The 21,305-nt window shown below is 33.1% G+C and overlaps 1 protein-coding gene across 2 annotated transcripts; it reads left to right on the forward strand.

The window, feature by feature from the left end:
• The first annotated feature begins 18 nt into the window (after window positions 1-18).
• LOC120351706 lies at window positions 19-14,834 on the forward strand. 2 transcript variants are annotated; one of them, XM_039429818.1, is made up of 3 exons: window positions 19-210; window positions 3,749-4,007; window positions 14,039-14,834. In XM_039429818.1, exons 2-3 carry the CDS (start codon window positions 3,751-3,753, stop codon window positions 14,139-14,141), a joined length of 360 nt encoding a protein of 119 aa, XP_039285752.1. In that variant the 5' UTR covers window positions 19-210; window positions 3,749-3,750; the 3' UTR covers window positions 14,142-14,834. The 2 variants fall into 2 exon arrangements, with proteins under 2 accessions (XP_039285752.1, XP_039285753.1); XM_039429819.1 differs by lacking the exon at window positions 14,039-14,834 and adding an exon at window positions 5,948-6,155.
• Window positions 14,835-21,305: the final 6,471 nt, after the last annotated feature.

Raw genomic sequence — 21,305 nt, forward strand, 5'->3', positions numbered from 1 at the left:
AAATAAATCAATTATTTTGAGGTTAAGTTTCCTTTGCCTGATTGCCTGACTTCGATTGGTTTTGGTCTTCAGAGGTAGCAGTAGACTGAAGTTTTTAATGTATAAAATGTAATATGTAAGGTTATACACTTCAGCCATTGCTAAACAAAATATAAGGAATCTACTGGCAAGAATATAGAATTATTAGTGTTTAGTCTAAATGATTGACAGGTAAGTTCCATTGAAAACCATTTCAAAAAAATCCAAATCATCTATTGCTGACTCTCATAGAGTTCAAATTCACAAACTACCGTTCTCCAAACATTTCAAATGTGAAGCATTCTAGATGTCTGATTACTATAATAAAGCTTGATAGTGTCTGTGACTCGATTTAAATCCATTATATGGAATGACCAAATGCCGATAAATGTGAACGGTATCAGTATCAAAGGTTACCTTGTACATGATAGGATTTTCTCATACTTATAGTCTATATGACTGTAATTGAAGTTTAGCTCTATTGATGGTGAGGAGCAGGTGAACATATATTTCAAAATAAATTAGCCTATTTAATACGGTAGTTTATGTTTTTGGCAAGTGATTCATTTGTTTCTCATTCCTTGTGCTATCTCTTATTAAGGCTCGTTTTGCATTAGTTCACCAGGATTGATGGTCGAGCTAACGACCTGAGTGAGTAGAACACCAGCCGACCGCCAGACTCTGGTAACACTGCTAGCTATCCCTAGTGTAATGCCGCAGCCAAATGTTGACCAGCGCCAGTATGTGGATAAGTGGTTTGCCAGCGCTGGCTTTCATTGGCCTACGTTGGGTTACCAGGCTGGGCCAACATGAGGTCTAGAGTGAGGTCTACGTTATAATGGCAGTGGATAAAGATAGGAAAATAGCGATGCCGATTCTCTGCATTAATTAAATTTATACACTGTCAAAAACATAATTGACATCGTTGTGGAGCTAGAAAAGGATAGTACCACCGGCTTTGTCGAGACAAGGATAGCAATTCCAAAGTTGAACAACAATTACTGTCATTATAACGTGGACCTCACTATAGGCATAATGAGCGCAATAAGAACGCTAATAATAATACATGTAATAAGTGCAGGGCATCAACACTTTGTGTCCCAATTCTCAATCAATTTTGATTCCAATCAACACAATACCTACAATATACATAACATAAATCAAAACACAAAAAAATCACAATCGAAAATAAATTTCCAACGAAATACAAAAACAGGCTTTGAAGCGAGTTCAAAAAAAATTGTAAGCGAGTTCACTTTCAACAAAATTATCTAAAAGAATTGGCCTTGCAAACAGTAGTTTGAGCAGAAATCTCGAGATTCATACGTTGATATGGAAGTAAAAGTTACTGTGTGTCCAGGTTTTTATTTCTAGTGTAGTTTATCTAATAATCTTAGAGTCTATGAGGAAGTAGTCCGGAATAAGGTTTATTATTTTAGTGCCTATATAGATCAACTGTTTCCTAAACATTCAATATTGGTGTGATATCTATTTGCAGTGGGCCTTAAATGATATTTATTTACAATTGAATTTAAAGTGCGAGGAAAAAGGGATTTATATTTTTATCAAGTATTCAATTACGGTTTTAATATATAATTGTCGTATTGTCATTACCTTAAAGTCACTAGAAACCATCTCGATAGGGTACAATCTAAGTCTGTTTAGAATAATTTTAATTATTAGTTTTTGGGCAACGAATAATTCCTTAATATGACAGTTTAAACATCCCCCAAAACAGCTGCAGAATGCATGCAATGAATAATCTACTTGTCAGCTGATTGATTATGAATAATAATTCTATAGTCTGATTGATCCTATCTTCAAAGTAGATGATAATATATAGTAATATCAGAGTATAGAGGAATTCTTTTTCTTTTCATATTATCCTTAAAAAGCAAAATTAAAAAAAAAACTTGTGTATACATCGACGCGCAGTTGAAAAAGAAATATTCCTGCCAAATCTCATCGAATTCTATCAACGCGTTTGGCCGTAATCGCGTTACATACAGACAGACAAAAGCAAATCGAGTTGAAACATAGACCTCACTACGTTCGGTCAAATATCTAGGGTTTAATCCCGTATTACATTATTCAGCATCCACACTATCGTCCAATGCGTACAGCAAATGACGACGAACGCCAGAGTGGTGGTTTGCCAGCGCCCGCCTTCGCTCGACAAGAATCGGAGCGTTGGCCAACAAAGGTCAATGAGGGCGAGCGCTAGCAATGCTGGCATCCACACTCTGGCGTTCGTCGTCATTTGCTGTAAGCATTGGGCGATAGTGTGAATGCTGTATAATGCAATACGGGCTTAAACCCTAGGTAAGTGCCCAACCTTCACCTCCATGTTCCTTACTTTCTTCTACGTAATACTTAAGTAAAGAGAGGTAGACTATCATTATGCTTAAAATAACCTATTCAATTGTTAATATTGACCAAACGTAGTGAGGTCTATGTTTCAACACGATTTGCTTTTGTACAGCGTTATTGTCTGTCTGTATGTAACGCGATTACGGCCAAACGCGTTGATAGAATTCGATGAGATTTGGCAGGACTATTCCTTTTTCAACTGCGCGTCGATGTATACACAAGGTTTTTTGAAATTTTGCATTTTAAGGATAATATGAAAAGAAAAGGAATTCCTCCATACTCTGATATCACTATATATAATATATCATCTACTTTGAAGATAGGATCAATCATACCATAATATTATTCATAATCAATCAGTTGACAAGTGGATTTTTCATTGCATGCATTACACAGATGTCTGACCGTGTCTATTTTTCTATTATCTATATTCTATTTTCTATTATTATTAATGATATATTTTTCAATTATCTATAATTATAATATAACTGATAGTTCTGTGAACAGTAGACCTCACGCAGTATTCTCATCCACAAGTACCTGATTGAAACTATAGACCTTATGGAAATATCCAAAATTTCCAAAAACCTTGTATATACGTCGACGCGCAATTTAAAAAGGAACATACCTGTCAAATTTCATGAAAATCTATTACCGCGTTTTGCCGGAAATGCGCAACATATAAACATTTAAACATTAAGAGAAATGCCAAACCGTCGACTTGATTCTTAGACCTCACTTCGCTCGGTCAATGAACTGAATAATGACGAAGTAATTATAATATTCTTGATTAAAAAAATTTAATTTTAAAATAGTTGAGAAATATTTTTATCAGATGGAAAGATTATCACGAAACTGGATAAATCATCATAATATGGGATACATATTCAAACGTGAACTGAGTTTATTAACATAAGTGAGTTTTTGATCTAGGAGAAAACAAATAACAGTTTTTAATAGTAAATTATAATTTTACTGTGAATTATTTTGATTCAACTGAATCAACTAGAACAGGTGACATCAGATACTTGTGGATGAGAAAACTGCCTGAGGTCTGCTCTTAAGCTGGGTTTACACCAAAGTTATTAACAAAATGTTAGTAACTTAATACTTATAGATTCTATTGGATTGAACATATTTTATCATACACATGATAAACATATGTGTTTGTCAAGTTTCGTTCAATCTAATAGAATCTATAAGGATTAAGTTATTAACATTTTGTTATTAACTTTGGTGTAAACGCAGCATTACATTTATTCATCTTCTCATCATACTTAAGTGAAGACAGGTAGACTATCATTATGCATAAAACAACCCTATTCAATTGTTAATAATTATTTCTTATTTTTGTTTGCAGGAATGCCGTACATCGTGATAAGAGGTAACCTGGGAATGGCCAACACAAAGGTGTACGGCTTGGCGGAACAGGAGCTAGCAGTCGTCAGCTCCAGACTGCGCCTCGGTCCCAAGAACGAGTCAAAGGACGAACTCACCCTATACAACTCGGTTGTCTACATCATGAATCAGCTGGAGTACTTCTTGGGCTATACGGTCGTCAGCAGTGCGTGTCAGTGGGAGAGTGGGCAGCCCATGTGGACTATGGGGAGGCCTCCCAGGTGACGTCATTGAGAGAAGATAGCAAAATATTATATCCCATGATTAATTATTATTATTAAACGAAAAACCAAATTAAATGCTGTAATTCACCCCGAAGATTTCTGCTACTGCAAATATTGACAACAGGGTAAACCGCAAGATGGAAATTCGATGAGCGCTACTATTCAAAAATTATTTATTCAGCCCGGGAATCGAACCCAGTACCTCCTAATTGTCGGTCAGGATTGCTTACCCTTACACCAAACTGACAATCTCTGGATAGCAGCGCTCATTTTATCCGAAGCCATAGCGGCCAGCCAGTCTACAGATGGAAATTACTGAGATATTGCAATTATTCAAATGCTAATGAATAAATTATTATTATTATTATTAAACGAAAATCCAAATTAAATGCTGTAATTCACCCCGAAGACTTCTGCTACTGCAAATATTGACAACAGGGTAAACAGCTAGATGGAAATTCGATGAGCAATACTATTCAAAAATTGATTTAAAATTAACTATTTACTAATATAACTAAACATTTTAAATTAACTATTGCAGCATTTAATTTGGATTTTTTGTTTAATAATAGCGTAATAGTTAATTCATCAACATTTGAATAATTGCAATATCTCAGTAATTTCTATCTGTAGACTGGCTGGCCGCTATGGCTTCGGATAAAATGAGCGCTGCTATCCAGAGATTGTCAGTTTGGTGTAAGGGTAAGCAATCCTGACCGACAATTAGGAGGTACTGGGCTCGATTCCCGGGCTGACAAAATAGTTTTTGAATAGTAGCGCTGATCGAATCTCCATCTAGCTGTTTACCCTGTTGTCAATATTTACAGTAGCAGAAGTCTTCGGGGTGAATTACAGCATTTAATTTGGATTTTCGTTTAATAATAATTAATTCATTATCATTTGAATAATTGCAATATCTCAGTAATTTCCATCTATATCCCATGGTAGTTTTTGTTCCAAAATTCACTGTTAACTCAAGCCGATTGTCCTGGTAGTTTATGAAGCTGTGTGACGCTGATGGTAGTCTCTCATACTGTGCCGTTCTCACACTCTCACCCGGTCAAAACAGTAATAGTAGACAGTAGTCTATGAGTCAACTGAAGCCGATTACTGTCAGTTATTACTGTGATGTTGGGGTGAGAGTGTATAAGAACGGCACAGTATGAGAGACTACCAGCGTCACATAGCTTCACCCAAAAAAAAAACTACTTGGACAATCAGCTTGAGTTTATAGTGAAATTTGTTACATGAACACAATATATCATTGGATATCTTCTTATGCTATATTTTCACTATAATGAAGTATTATAAAACTGAACTGTGTTGAAATACTGTACTAAAATCATGTTATGAAGCTGATCTGTGTTGAAATACTGTACTAAGAAATCAATTGGAATAGGATTTATTTCTTAAATGTTAGGATTCATTCTTCTTTATTTTCAGGATTCTTCTTTATTTTTTAGGATTTATTCTTCTTAGGATTTATTTCTTAATCAGTTATTAAAAGACACGAACGTGGCTGTTAAACTCTTCACATTTTCAAAATATGATTGAAATATTCACACTTTTTGTGTGAAGTTGATATTGTGGTAATTATTCATATTAAATAAAAATACGAAAAAATTGTCATAAACCACACATTTATTGATACTAAAAGTTTCAAACTAAAGACTTTTTAAACTAAAAGTTAAGTTTATCAGAGATTGACAATGGTGTAACAACCGAAACCGTTTTTCTAATTATCAATAAATCTGTGGTTTTTGACAATTCCTTAATATTTTTATTTAATTAAAATATTATAGCGTATAATGTTCCAATCCTTCCAATCCAGACGTCTTTCACTGTACAAAACTATCACAGTCACTTGAAACGTTTTACTGGATTATGTTGAACAGTTTTTGTCTTTATGTTGTAATGAAGTTTTTATCTGTTTTCAGGAAAATGACTTAATATTGAGTCATTTAGATATGATATTTAGATATCCAGACATTTATTTATTATTAGCCTATTATTTGAAAAATGACCTCAACTGTAGCTGTTAGCATTTATTGTTAGCAGTAATGCTCGAGCTCTTTTACGGTATTTATCTGGTTTAGTATCCTTTTGTAGAAACATTATAAGGATACTATTTTGTAGAAACTTAAAGAAAAGGATAAGTAAAAGGATACTATCTGATTCATTTTAAAAAACATGAATGTTCTTATTATATAGATATTTTAAAATCCATATTCGACCAGATAAATATATCTGACTGTGTAATGGACCCTTAGGTCACTGTACATACCTTAGTATAGATAGCCTAAGAACTTAGGTACCTTAATACTTAGAAAGACCATAGTATTTTACATATTGTACCATAGAGAAACAGTAGCATAAGTAGATATCCCATGGTATAGGGCGTTTATGTCGCAACTTTTACTGTTATCTCAAGCCTATAGTCCACGTAGTTCTTTCCCGTGAAGCTTTATGACGCTGGTAGTCTCTCATATTGTGCCGTTCATACACTCTTACCCGGTCAAAACAGTAAAAATCGACAATAATCGGCTTGAGATAACAGTAAAAGTTGCGACATAAACGCCCTATACCATAGGATATCTACTTACGCTATTGTTTCTCTATGATTGTACTGTGAATTAACTTCAGTCATGATGAAGTAGACATCACTGAAAATTTCTGTCTTAATTTTAATGATATTTTTCAAACCTTTTTTCTCAATAAATCTGATTAATTATATAAAATACGTGTTTTCATTATCATCCAACTTCCAAAGTGAGATCCACCAAATCTCCAGCATTCATTATAAATAGCATCAGTGCATCTCATTCAACCTATACTGCTCACTATAGACATTCTGTTAATTATTATTAATTATTCTTATAACTCTAGAATAGGAGTGAATTTTGCCAATGTGATGACATATTATTGTTCCTCTAGTTTCTCTACTATCATTCCTGAGAGTTTGAGCGATTTTAATTTTCGACCATTTTTGCAATAATCCATAATGTTTACATTGTTCACCTGACATCTCTCAGGTAAAGAAAGCTTCATCTATGATGCAAATTTCAGCCAAATCTGAGATACGTTTTTTTATTGTTTCAAAACGCACGATGTTTCATTTTTTTGTGAAAAATAAAAATCGCTCAAACTTCGTGACCTTATGCTCTTTGATGCGAGGAACACGAATCTGGAATCCGATTTGCAAAATTGCTTACCGTTCATGAGATATGGCCATTCGAAAATTTGCAAATTTTATGTTTGAAGCAACATCATGAATTTTTGAAAATTCGACTGAGTCATTGTCGATATTGTAGAACCGTTCCATAATTGAATAAAAACACACATATGTTGTCAAATTGGGGAGTCCGATCTCACTAGGCATCAAACCTGCGAAGCATGTAACTGAAATTCTACACAGTTTTATTCGGTACACGGCCATGGTTTCGTGACCACACCGGTCAACGCAGTCAACTTGAAAATATGACCGGTGTGGTCACAAAACCATGGCCGTGTACCGAATAAAACTGTGTAGAATTTGACGACATATTTGTGTTTTTATTCAATTATGGAACGGTTCTACAATATTGACAATGACTCAGTCGAATTTTCAAAAATTCATGATGTTGTTTCAAACATAAAATTTGCACATTTTCGAAGTGCCATATCTAATGAACGGTAAGGAATTTTGCAAATCGGATTCCAGATTCGTGTTCCTCGCATCAAAGAGCATAAGGTCACGAAGTTTGAGCGATTTTTATTTTTCACAAAAAAATGAAACATCGTGCGTTTTGAAACAATAAAAAAACGTATCTCAGATTTGGCTGAAATTTGCACCATAGATGAAGCTTTCTTTACCTGAGAATTTTCATTATGGATTTTTGCAAAAATGGTCGAAAATTAAAATATTTAATATGTCATCACATTGGCAAAGTTCACTCCTATTCTTGAGTTATAAGCATTTGAAGATGAGTGATTTTTCTGATCTGTGAGTGGAGGTAAGATTCTATGTTTCAGTGGATAACTCACCCTGTATTGTAGAAAAACGTCTGATATTATAGCACGACACTTGTTAGGCCAACCTCTATCCATAGCCCGAATATCATCCAAATATGGGAGATTGCATTTTTCATGAAATCCATAAATAAAAAAAAATCTGGTGTGGTACATTCTCACAACTTTCCTTGCTCATTGATCTATAAGCCTCATTCTTAAACGAGGATAATCTAGGGGAATAACATTATGCCGATTGGCAGCTAAATAATTTTATTAAAACTACGATTATACTATTGTTATTGTTTTCAGAGTACATTTTCCTTTGTTTGAATTATGAAATTTGAGGATTTTTTAAATAAAATAAAATATCGACGTGTGTTCTTTTGAATAAACTGCTCTACCCATCTACCTCGAGTACGAGAAGGAGGTTACAAAGTAAATTTCTCAAGGATGGGGTGGACCCCCTGTTAGTTTCTCAGGGAGGAGACTCATGCTAGTTGATAGAGCTGATATACAGGGTATGAATTTGAAAAAAATAGGTCAAGTCACTTTTGAGAAAATCGTGAAAAACATGGTTTTTTAGTAATTATCCGCCATTTTGCTCAAGAATATTACGGAGCTCCTGCAATTTTCCCAGAAATGAGACTCATGTCAGTTGATAGGGCTTATAAATTAGCTATCCATGGTATAAATTTGAAGAAAATCGTTAGAGCCGTTTTCGAGAAAACCTTGAAAAACATGGTTTTTTAGTGATTATCCGCCATTTTTCTCAAGAATATTACGGAGCTCCTGCAATTTTCCCAGAAATGAGTTTTATGTCAGTTGATAGGGCTTATGAATAGCTATCTGGGGTATAAATTTGAAGAAAATCGTTAAAGCCGTTTTCGAGAAAACCGTGAAAAACATGGTTTTTTAGTCATTATCCACCATTTTTTCCGCCATTTTGAATTGAATTTTATTGAATTTCTTATTGTCGGATCCTCATGGTATAAGGACCGAAAGTTTAAAATTTGGATGAATACCTTAGAAGAAATTGTTAAGCATGTTTCATAGGTCGCAAACATGCTGGTTGTTAGACATGTATCTCAGATTTGGCTGAAATTTGCACCATAGATGAAGCTTTCTTTACCTGAGAGATGTCAGGTGAACAATGTAAACATTATGGATTATTGCAAAAATGGTCGAAAATTAAAATCGCTCAAACTCTCAGGAATGATAGTATACTTGACGAGAGGAACAATGTCATCACATTGGCCCAAATTCACTCCTATTCTTGAGTTATAAGCATTTGAAGATGAGTGATTTTTCTGATCTGAGAGTGGAGGAAACATTTTATGTTTGAGTGAATAACTCACCCTGTATTGTAGCAAAACGTTTCACAACACTTGTTAGGTCAACCTCTATCCATAGCCCAAATATCATCCAAATCTGGGAGATTGCATTTTTCATGAAATCCATAAATAAAAAAAATCTGGTGTGGTACACTCTCACAACTTTCCTTGCTCATTGATCTATAAGCCTCATTCTTAAACGAGGATAATCTAGGGGAATAACATTATGCCGATTAGCGGCTAAATAATTTTATTAAAACTACGATTATACTATTGTTATTGTTTTCAAAGTACATTTTCCTTTGTTTGAATTATGAAATTTGAGGATTTTTTTAAATAACAATCAAATAAAATATCGACGTGTGTTCTTTTGAATAAACTGCTCTACCCATCTACCTCGAGTACGAGAAGGAGGATGCAAAGTAAATTTCTCAAGGATGGGGTGGACCCCCTGTTAGTTTCTCAGGGAGAAGACTCATGCTAGTTGATAGAGCTGATATACAGGATATGAATTTGAAAAAAAATAGGTCAAATCATTTTTGAGAAAATCGTGAAAAACATGGTTTTTTAGTAATTATCCGCCATTCTGCTCAAGAATATTACGGAGCTCCTGCAATTTTCCCAGAAATGAGACTCATGTCAGTTGATAGGGCTTATAAATTAGCTATCCATGGTATAAATTTGAAGAAAATCGTTAGAGCCGTTTTCGAGAAAACCGTGAAAAACATGGTTTTTTAGTGATTATCCGCCATTTTTCTCAAGAATATTACGGAGCTCCTGCAATTTTCCCAGAAATGAGTTTCATGTCAGTTGATAGGGCTTATGAATATGATATCTAGGGTATAAATTTGAAGAAAATCGTTAAAGCCGTTTTCGAGAAAACCGTGAAAAACATGGTTTTTTAGTCATTATCCACCATTTTTTCCGCCATTTTGAATTGAATTTTATTGAATTTCTTATTGTCGGATCCTCATGGTATAAGGACCGTAAGTTCAAAATTTCAAGTCAATCGGTTAATTAGGAATGGAGTTATCGTGTTCACAGACACACACAAACACTCACACACAGACCAACATCCAAAAATCATGTTTTTGGACTCAGGGACCTTGAAACGTATAGAAAACATGAAATTAGGTTACCTTAAACAATACAAGAATAGTTTAAAACATGAAAAGTCATTGTTATTATAAATTCAAACTGTATTTTTTTGAGAAGTTGTTGAGAATATGTTGAGTCCTCGTATTAGAGTCTATGAGGAGTTATGGTCCAAGTAGAAAATTTTATAAATAAAAAAAATTAATTTATATGAAGAATTCAATTTTGTAGAAAAAATCATGTTTTTGGACTCAGGGGACCTTGAAACGTTTAGAAAACTTGAAATTATGGTACCGTACCTTAATTTTTTTGTTGGAAAGAAATACTTTCCTTACCTATGGTGATAGGGCAAGGAAAGTAATGAAACGTATAGAAAACATGAAATTAGGGTACCTTAATTTTTTGGAAAGCAATACTTTCCTTACCTATGATAATAGGGCAAGGAAAGTAAAAATCATGGATTTTTGCAAAAATGGTCGGGAATTGAAAACGCTTAAACTCTCAGGAATGATAGTACTAGATGAGAGGAACAATAATTTCAATTAAGCAGCTAGTGTTTGACTGTTTTCTCCCTGAATTCCATCAGATAGGATGTTCTAAGAAGTTGGTACCTATTATATATAGATGACTTGAGGCATCCTAAACATGTTTCACAAGAAGTAAACTGGCTGCTAAACAGGATGCAAATATGTTTCAAAGATTGATAAGTAATTATTAAGCTCTATGATTCTTTTAGAAGTAGACATAACTGTAAAGGAGTACGGTAATAACTGTTATCTTATGCTATCTTTTCTCTATCATTCACTTTGTTCACATTTACAACAGTAGCTAATTCTAAAATAATCATATAATATATAGAGTTAGTTTAATTACTTATCAATCTTTAAAAAATGTTTGCATCTTGTAACTTGTTCTAATTATTCACAGGTTATTGATTATTGCTTCAGGCTTGGTTGAATATCTTACAAGAAATTGTTGATAATTTTTTATAGGTCGCAAACATAGTTGTTAGACTATTTTTAGAATATTAAGTTTGTTTTTTGGTCCTGCAAATTTTTCTTCAATATGTGAATATTTCCTATTTTAGTTATAATAATGTGAAATATTTCTTCTATGTTTGGTTTTGAAGCATCTAATTTAAAGATCTACTTTGTGAAAACAATTTAAGGACTGAACATTTTGTGAAGTAAACAACTACAATACTTGACTTATTTCGGACTATGTGTAACCTTATCTAAATTTGGGAGAGGAATAGCACAAGGTTACCTTATTTTATTTACTCCGCCTATCATTTTGATGATGTACTTATTGTATGAATCAATAAAGAATCAGTCAATCAGTCAGCATAAGATACCTTATCTATCTTTTCTCTATGTTTTAATTATTCACAAAGTTATTAATTTTTCTTCAGGTTGGATGAATACCTTAGAAGAAATTGTTAAGCATGTTTCATAGGTCGCAAACATGGTTGTTAGACATGTGTTTCAGAGTTGTAAAAGAGGTGTTTATCGGTACCTATTATTGAATGAAAAATCAACACATTAAGTGGGTACTGTGACTATTGTTTATTGACTTTAAATACAGCAATAAATATTTTGAGAAAGTTTGAATAGCTCAACAGAAGAAGATAGTAGACATGTTTACAGGTTTCCAACATGTTTTTGAGGTTGGTAGACATGTTTTACAGGTTCCTAACATGTTTTGAAGGTTGGTAAACATGTTTTAAGGGCTGGTAGACGGTTTTGTTTTGGCGGAAGGACTGAATCTAGTAAACGATCTTGTATCCGTGCTGTTCAACTGGCTCGACCGATCTGACCACGTGGTATCCGCTGCTGTAGGAGTAGGGGGCGGGAATGGCGTAGGGGGCGGCGTGGTAGGCCAGGGGGGCGGGGAGGAGGTAGCCGGGGGCGGCGTAGACCATGGCGATCAGGGCCAGAAGGACAATAGCCTAGAACACACAAAAAATACACAAATTTCAGATTTTTGGGTGCAGTAATATCACAAATATATAAGGAGTGAACAAGTAATGAATTTTCATTTCATAATATCTACTATCAGTGTGAAACTATCAATTTAAAAGTGTGGATAAATAAATAAATATCTTTATTGATACCATTTGATAATCACCAAGAAAGCCAGTAGTCTATTTGAATAAATAATGTATTTCTATCATATAGAATCACTGAAGCACCATTTTATTTTCTATGATGACACAATAGTTATTATTTTGTGCGCAAAGTGACAGTTTGCTGCACCGATAGAAACGTTTACGCACGAGCCGTAGGCGAGGGCGGAATGGTCTCTTGAGTGCAGCAGAGGAACTTTGCTCACGTATTTCACAATAAATTTTTCCTACAGTTACAATTGAATATGAGAAGTGGTTGATCATGGGTAAAATTATGGCGGAAATCCATCAAATGTTTGTCTGTATAATTTTGTTATTAATAACAACTTTAATTCATTTTAAACTTGATAATCCAATTGAAAATTAATAATCGATAATTTATTCAAATTAAAAATTGAATTTATCCAATTAATTGAAAATTTGAATAATTTTGAGTAAATCTTAATTTCTAAATAATTTTTCAACCAATCAATTTATGAATGAAAAAAATATTATTTGAAATAATGAATAATTAATAATATTCAAAATGTATAATTTAATGAGTTCTCATTTTTATTTATTTGAAAATCAGAAAATATATTTCTTGTCATCAACGAGAATAGAAGACAAGCCTACTAGTAATTCTATGTAATAAAACTATAAAGTGATTAAACTAATAAGTAAGTAAATTAATCAACAAAATAGGGCACTCTCTATACTATAATAAAGAAATAAGGAAATAACTGGCTTATACAAGTACGGGATAGAAAAAATTATTATGTTTGACGCATCATCACGTCTGAGGACTGAGTAACTTATTTAGCATATAGATTCTTAATTAAGCATGGTCTATAACCGAGGATAGTTATAGGCCTATTTTCAATTCTTCAAGATTTCATTAGGTCAAGTTTTTCAATAAACTCTTGCGGAGTACGGGTTCCCTGAGTGGCTTCAATAATAACGATTTGAAAAGAAAAATCAGTGAAACAAATAAAAATTATTCTTGATAAATAGTTGTATACTGTAATGCATACACTCACAAAATCAGATGGGTTTAGATGCTTTCTCTGTGGAAGCATTTCATGTATTTGCTGAATAAATTGAAGTTGAATTAATTAAATCGCTTGAAAATGAATAAATTGAATCGCTATCATCATTTGTAAATTATGAGAACAAAAAAAAGATAATTGTTTTCAAACGTAAATCCAAATCAAATACTGTAAATCACCCCGAAGACTCCTGCTACTGAAAATATTTACAACAGGGTAAAAACATCTAGACGGAAATTATTAATTCATTAGCATTTAACTCAGTAATTTCCAATTATAAAAAAATTGATCACAATAATCAATAAACTGGAAGACAGGCTCGAATGGAAAGGAGCTGCGAACTGAATAGAACTGAAAGTAAAAAAAAGAGAATACTTTCCTGGAATGAAGTTATGTAAGACTATTGGCTGCATGCGCTTTTGTAGCGTGAGTCTGTACTGCTGCTCTATTACGTTTCAGGCGATGGGGAAAGCGCGAAGGGGTATATAGTCCCCCGTGCGGACGCAAAAGGGAGCTGCAATCCTGTCAACCCCACGTGATTTCCGAACGTGACGACATTTGACTCCGGTGTCACTTTCGATAGAGTGAGAGATTTAGGTACTTGAAACTGTCACATTGGTTGAATGGGCAGCATTATTTTTGTTATCTACAAGGAACGCTGACATCTTAAACTGTATTTAACTATAGTGAAGTCCACGTTGTAATGGTAGTGTTTGATTTGCAATGGTATTGCAATGGTATTGTCTGTCATTCAACAAAGCGGATAGCGCTACTGTATCTCTTTCTCACTTTGCTCTGTTGCCAGATCGGTTTTCAACTATGTAAAAATATAATTAACAGAATATTCAATCTTGATTATGGAAATTCATTATGAAATCATTGAGAAATATAATTTTATACGAGAATGAACAGTTTATATTACATCAATAAACCTGTATCACCTATGTACCGTCTATAGAAGGCATTGACAAGACAGAGTTGTTCTCCTATCTTTCTCCACTGCCATTATAACGTGGACCTCACTATAGTCCCGTCCTGATGAAATAATATTCCTCTTCGAAATATGATAATACTTTAGAATATATTTTTCAATAAGAAACTGAACTCTATATAGTCATAAAAATGTTTAGAACAATACAAATTTATGTTGAAGGGGCATTTCTTCTGTAGTATTGGAGTGAACCATTAAAATTTAAATGTATCGTCAATGTAGAATTGATATAATATCAAATTAATTAAAGAATTAAGCAATTAATATTGTTTGTTACAAAAAATTAATATTGATGAATTGAAAAAATCATTCATGCATTTCAATCCTTTATTACACTCGCCACTCGAATAATTGCAAACAATAAGTACCTGCTATTGTAATACTGTTGATTTGAACTGTGATAACACATTAAATTGCGGTACAGCGCTAATGAAAATCCATAAAATAAAATAAATGAATGCATTGTATAATAAAGATTGTAGGTACTTTCCCTTTCATTCAATCCTTTGAAAGTATTGAATATTATATAAACTATAATTCAATTCACAATTTTGTTGGTAGGCCTACTCGCTATTGTATACTTCAAAAATAAGAATAATTATTGTTTCAGAATAAGATCAAAATTTAAAAATCTGGTGTGGCGCACTCACAAAACTTTCTTAGCCGTTATAAAAATTGATCACCTGACGCTAGTGTTCACGCGCATCTCAAGTCTACTATTCAAAGATCTGAGCCAGCTGGTGACAGGACAATAACGCTAGATATACACGAGATCTGCCATCTCTCATAGTGAATGATTTAATAGAATCAACAGTTGCCAACAGTTTGCAATTGAATAATCACATTTTCTCAAATTTCAAGCCTATTTTCAATTTTAAGTGGAAATGTTACTGAACATTAATTGAAGAGATTTTCATGTTCAATCTTTTCCACTCGAAATTTTTTGTTTAAATTATATCTGAGACCTGATAATTGGAAATCTAAAATCAAACTTTGCATAGATTGGGTGGATCTCCTGAAATTTTTACAGACTTGTGGCAGTTGATATGGCTTATTGCAATGATTATTTTAGGTATACATTTGATCAAAATCGTTGGAGCCATTTATGAAAAATTCGCGAAAAACCCTGTTTTTGACAACATTTTCGCCATTTTAGGTGCCATCTTGAATTGCATTTGATCGAAATTGTTCGAGTCGGATCCTTATAGTGTAAGGACCTTAAGTTCCAAATTTCAAGTCATTCCAGTAAAAAAAAAAACACTTTTTTGGACTCAGGGGACTCGAAACGTATAGAAATTGGGGTACTTCAGTTTTTTTCGGAAAGCAATACTTTCCTCACCTATGGTAATTGGGCAAGGAAAGTAAAAAAATATATATACATCCAATCCCTTGAAAGTATTGAATATTATATTTAGAAACTATAATCCAATCTACAATATTGTTGGTAGGCCTACTCGCTATTGAATACTTAAAAAATAACAATAATTATTGTTTCAGAATAAAATTAAAATTTAAAAAAAAAATCAGATTACAGTAGTGCTGTATTTAAGAGCTTGGTTTGTCAATCTTCATATCAAATGTCAAACTGAAGCTTTTTCTCTTTCAGGAGCATTCATATGAATGAATATTGGAAACTTTTGAATAAATGAAGAATGGAACATTTGAATAAACAAAAAATTCAAATAAATACAAAATGAATCATAATATATTACAGCCAACTGCAACTCAAATATTTGATATGTCTTCTATTTTTGGGTTTGAAGCATCAAAATTTAAAAATCTGGTGTGGCGCACTCACAAAACTTTCTTAGCCGTTATAAAAATTGATCACCTGACGCTAGTGTTCACGCGCATCTCAAGTCTACTATTCAAAGATCTGAGCCAGCTGGTGACAGGACAATAACGCTAGATATACACGAGATCTGCCATCTCTTCATAGTGAATGATTTAATAGAATCAACAGTTGCCAACAGTTTGCAATTGAATAATCACATTTCTCAAATTTCAAGCCTATTTTCAATTTTAAGTGGAAATGTTACTGAACATTAATTGAAGAGATTTTCATGTTCAATCTTTTCCACTCGAATTTTTTGTTTAATTATATCTGAGACCTGATAATTGGAAATCTAAAATCAAACTTTGCATAGATTGGGTGGATCTCCTGAAATTTTTACAGACTTGTGGCAGTTGATATGGCTTATTGCAATGATTATTTTAGGTATACATTTGATCAAAATCGTTGGAGCCATTTATGAAAAATTCGCGAAAAACCCTGTTTTTGACAACATTTTCGCCATTTTAGGTGCCATCTTGAATTGCATTTGATCGAAATTGTTCGAGTCGGATCCTTATAGTGTAAGGACCTAAAGTTCCAAATTTCAAGTCATTCCAGTAAAAAAAAACACTTTTTTGGACTCAGGGGACCTCGAAACGTATAGAAATTGGGGTACTTCAGTTTTTTCGAAAAGCAATACTTTCCTCACCTATGGGTAATTGGGCAAGGAAAGTAAAAAAAAATATATATCCAATCCCTTGAAAGTATTGAATATTATATTTAGAAACTATAATTCAATCTACAATATTGTTGGTAGGCCTACTCGCTATTGAATACTTAAAAAATAGCAATAATTATTGTTTCAGAATAAGATTAAAATTAAAAAAAAATCAGATTACAGTAGTGCTGTATTTAAGAGCTTGGTTTGTCAATCTTCATATCAAATGTCAAACTGAAGCTTTTTCTCTTTCAGGAGCATTCATATGAATGAATATTAGAAACTTTTGAATAAATGAAGAATGGAACATTTGAATAAACAAAAAATTCAAATAAATACAAAATGAATCATAATATATTACAGCCAACTGCAACTCAAATATTTGATATGTCTTCTATTTTTGGGTTTGAAGCATCTAAATTTGAAAATCTACTAGGTAAAAATGATTTAGGTATGAAAATTTTGTGAATTGAACAACTACAAGACTTGACCTTTTTTATTGGAGTATGTGTAACCTTACATAAATTTGGGAGAGGAATAGCACAAGTTCACCTTATTTTTTCTCTTCCTATCCTTTTGATGATGTACTCATTGTATGAATCAATAGAGAAAGATTAATAAATTCAGAATTTATTTTTTTTAATTTAATATGGAATATGATCAGCGATTGCACTCGTACTATTCGAATACTCCTGAATGATATTATATTTTATATTAATATAATATTAGTATATTTGACTAATAATAGGGGAGTTTGGTCTCGAAGGTACAAACTATCACATATGGAAATAAATTGGAAGTTGCAGTTCTTCAAATGCTAATTATTATTAAACGAAAATCCCATTTAAATGCTCTAAATCATCCCGAAAACTTCTGCTACTGTTAATATTGACAACAGGCCAAGTCTCCGGGGTGATTTACTGCATTTAATTGGGATTCCCGTTTAACAATAATTAGTCACGTGATAACTACTGAAAAAAACTTCAATAATATTGTATTATAACTAAAGTTATACTTGAATTATAACTGTAATTACACTTGAATAATTGGAGTGGTGGTGTAGGTACTTACGAGCTTGTACATGTTGGTTGTTTGTGTGTTGGTGTGTTGTGCCTCGAGTGAGTTTCGACTGCGCAATATGTTCAGTTGCAAGAGGTGGCTGCTTTTATACAGGACAACGCCCAATGTCAATGCTATGCTGAGCTGCGGCCTTCACTCGTACTGTAATACTGGCTGCTCTGATTCTTGCACTGCGGGGCGGGGTAGTGCTACCAAAAGGAGCAAGTCTTCCAGGATAACATGAAAGGATTCAGGATCAAGGATGTCCTGTAAGGGGTGCTGCTACAAGGAGGAAGTCATTCAGGATAATAATTGACCGAGCGAAGTAAGTTCTAAGATTCAAATCGACGGTCTGGCATTTCTCTTAACATTTGAATGTTTGAAAGTTTAAATTTTTATATGTTTTTATGTTGCGCATTCACGGCGAAACGCGGTAATAGATTTTCATGTATGACAGGTAATTTTCAATTTGACAGGGTATGTTCCTTTTATTTGCGCGTCGACGTATATACAAGGTTTTTGGAAATTTTGCATTTCAAGGACAATATAAAAGGAAAAAGAAACCTCCTTCATACGCCAATATTAGAGTAAAAATCAGACTATATAATAAATTATTCATTATAAATCAGCTGACAAGTGATTACACATTTATGTGTGAAGAAGCCAGTCTATTGCTGTATTTCCATAAGGTCTATAGTTTCAATCAGGTACTTGTGGATGAGAATACTACGTGAGGTCTACTGTTCACAGAACTACTAGTAATAATGTTCCTTTTTCCTTCATCCTGGTACCCCCAGAAGAAGGGAGTTTATTGCACAAAAATTAAAACAACAATAATGCTAAGAATAGACATACCGGTACAAGATTATTATCAGGCCTTATTATAAACCGAATCAGTTTGAAATAGGTAAGAACTTATCAATCCTCTATTTCAGCGATATAAAGATAAACACAAGACGAATTAGCTTCTCCAAAACCTTCTATAGAAGGTTTGACTGGAGGAGTCAAGCTTTACATTTTATATAGTTTTGAAATATGGAGAATATAAATAAAATAATAATTTCCATAAAATCCAATAGATTTTAATATAGGATATCATGACATATATTATATACTCGTATTATTGATACGTAGCGATTAAATATATTAATATTAATATCGGGGACCGAGCTTCGCACTGGAGTACAGAATCATAAAAAAATTATTACGAGAAGAGAAATTATAATAACATTCATACAGAAATGTTCTATCTAATCACAGTAAATTGATATTAATTCCCAGAGGAATGCAAAAATTTCCTTCACAAAGGCCCAGTTGCACAAAAGCCGGTTAAATTTTAATCCTGATCAACTTCACGTGAACCAAATCAGAGAAGACCATTTCAAAAAGATGGATCTACTGGAGAATTAATCGGAATTGAAAAAACCGGCTTTTTTGCAACCAGGTACTTAGTCCTGATTGAATAATTACAAAAGTTCAACAGCTGAGTCATAATTTTGACACAGTCCCACACACATGAACTCGCTCACTCACTTCCATCATCAACAAACGACGAAATAATTATTATCAGCTGTTTTCCCAAGGATGAATAATAATTATCCGTTTAATGTCCTTCAGCTAGTTTTCCCAGGGATGAGACCTAGCGCAATCGAATCTTTATATTATAAACCTACTATGCTCTGAATTTCGTGAGAATCGTTAGAGCCGTTTTCGAGATCCGGTGAAATACAAACATATAAACATCCAAACATCTAAACATATAAGGGTATAAATAAGTTAGAAATTCAGCTGTTTTATAAAATTTGGTTGTAGGTTCAACGTTAACTGAAAAATTAGTAAACAAAGTGTGAAGTTTTTTCTCAAATATTGTTCTTCTACTTCAATTTTCATATAATAAAAGGGATTTAATATTTGTGAGTTTACTCTCACTTGAAACAAACACTAATAAAAGAAAATTAGAATAAAAACTTCAACAATTATGCTCAATTATATATTTTTTAATTACAATTATTAATTATATATTATTAAATAATAATGATGATTATTTCTGGTAGAGGGTAGGGTACAACACGACAGAGGAGCTCATTCAAAATATAGACATGATTACAAAAAGCATATAAGCTACCTACACTTATTTACAAAGTATTAATACAATTGGTTGATTATTATTTTCTGATCTGAGAAAATGTGGCCTCTACTTTATATGAATATGTGCCGGGATGCCACTAATTTTGCTATTGCTTAAGATTACATGCCAAAAAGCAAAAAATATTTTTTTTTTGAAAGGATTCAGGATCAAAGATGTCAGTCATGTCAGGGGTGCTACTAGAAGGAGGGAGTCTTCCAGGATGACATGAAAGGGTTCAAGATCAAGGATGTCCTGGAAGACTTCAAGGATAAAAAATAATAATTACGGTAATAATTCCTCTGATTGCCAATGAATTGCATCCAGGGGAATTTATTTACAAATACAACTACATAATTGACCGATTCAATTCTAAGATTCAAGTCGACGGTTTTGCATTTTTCTTTATTCATGTTTATATTTTTGTTCCGCATTTACGGCGAAACGCAGCAATAAATTTCCATGAAATCTGGCAGGTATGTTCCTTTTTTAATTTCGCGTCGACCTATATACAAGGTTTTTTGGAAATTTTGCATTTCAAGGATAATATAAAAGAAAAGGGAGCCTCCTTCATACGCCAATATTAGAGTAAAATTCAGACTTTAGAATTATTCATTATAAATCAGCTGTCGTGTGGATTATATAAATGCATGCAATGCAATATCTCAATGTAACTTATTGAAAACACAGCTGTTGTGTGGACTTTTAATTGCATGCAGTGAGGCATGCAATTGATAACTTGAAGTAGCATAGTATTTTCTCCCAACTTTTCTCTGCTTTCAACCAATACCTACCCTACTATTACTATTAAGTAATAGTAGTTATTGTTTCAACTCGGTATGCTTTTGATGATAGCAACATAGCTGTTTACATCAAATTATTAGCATTGTCGGTACAACAATCCAAACAGCCATTAGTCGTTTATACACCGATATCTCGCCAACACGACAGGACAGGACAGAATTTACTCTGATGGACAGTATTGGAGGAGACTGTGGTTTATAACTGCGCGAGGTCTACTGTTAACATAACTACTAGTAATTATAAGTCAAGATAATA

The sequence above is a fragment of the Nilaparvata lugens genome, chromosome 5 (genome assembly GCF_014356525.2).
Source record: "Nilaparvata lugens isolate BPH chromosome 5, ASM1435652v1, whole genome shotgun sequence".
Lineage (NCBI taxonomy): Eukaryota > Metazoa > Arthropoda > Insecta > Hemiptera > Delphacidae > Nilaparvata > Nilaparvata lugens.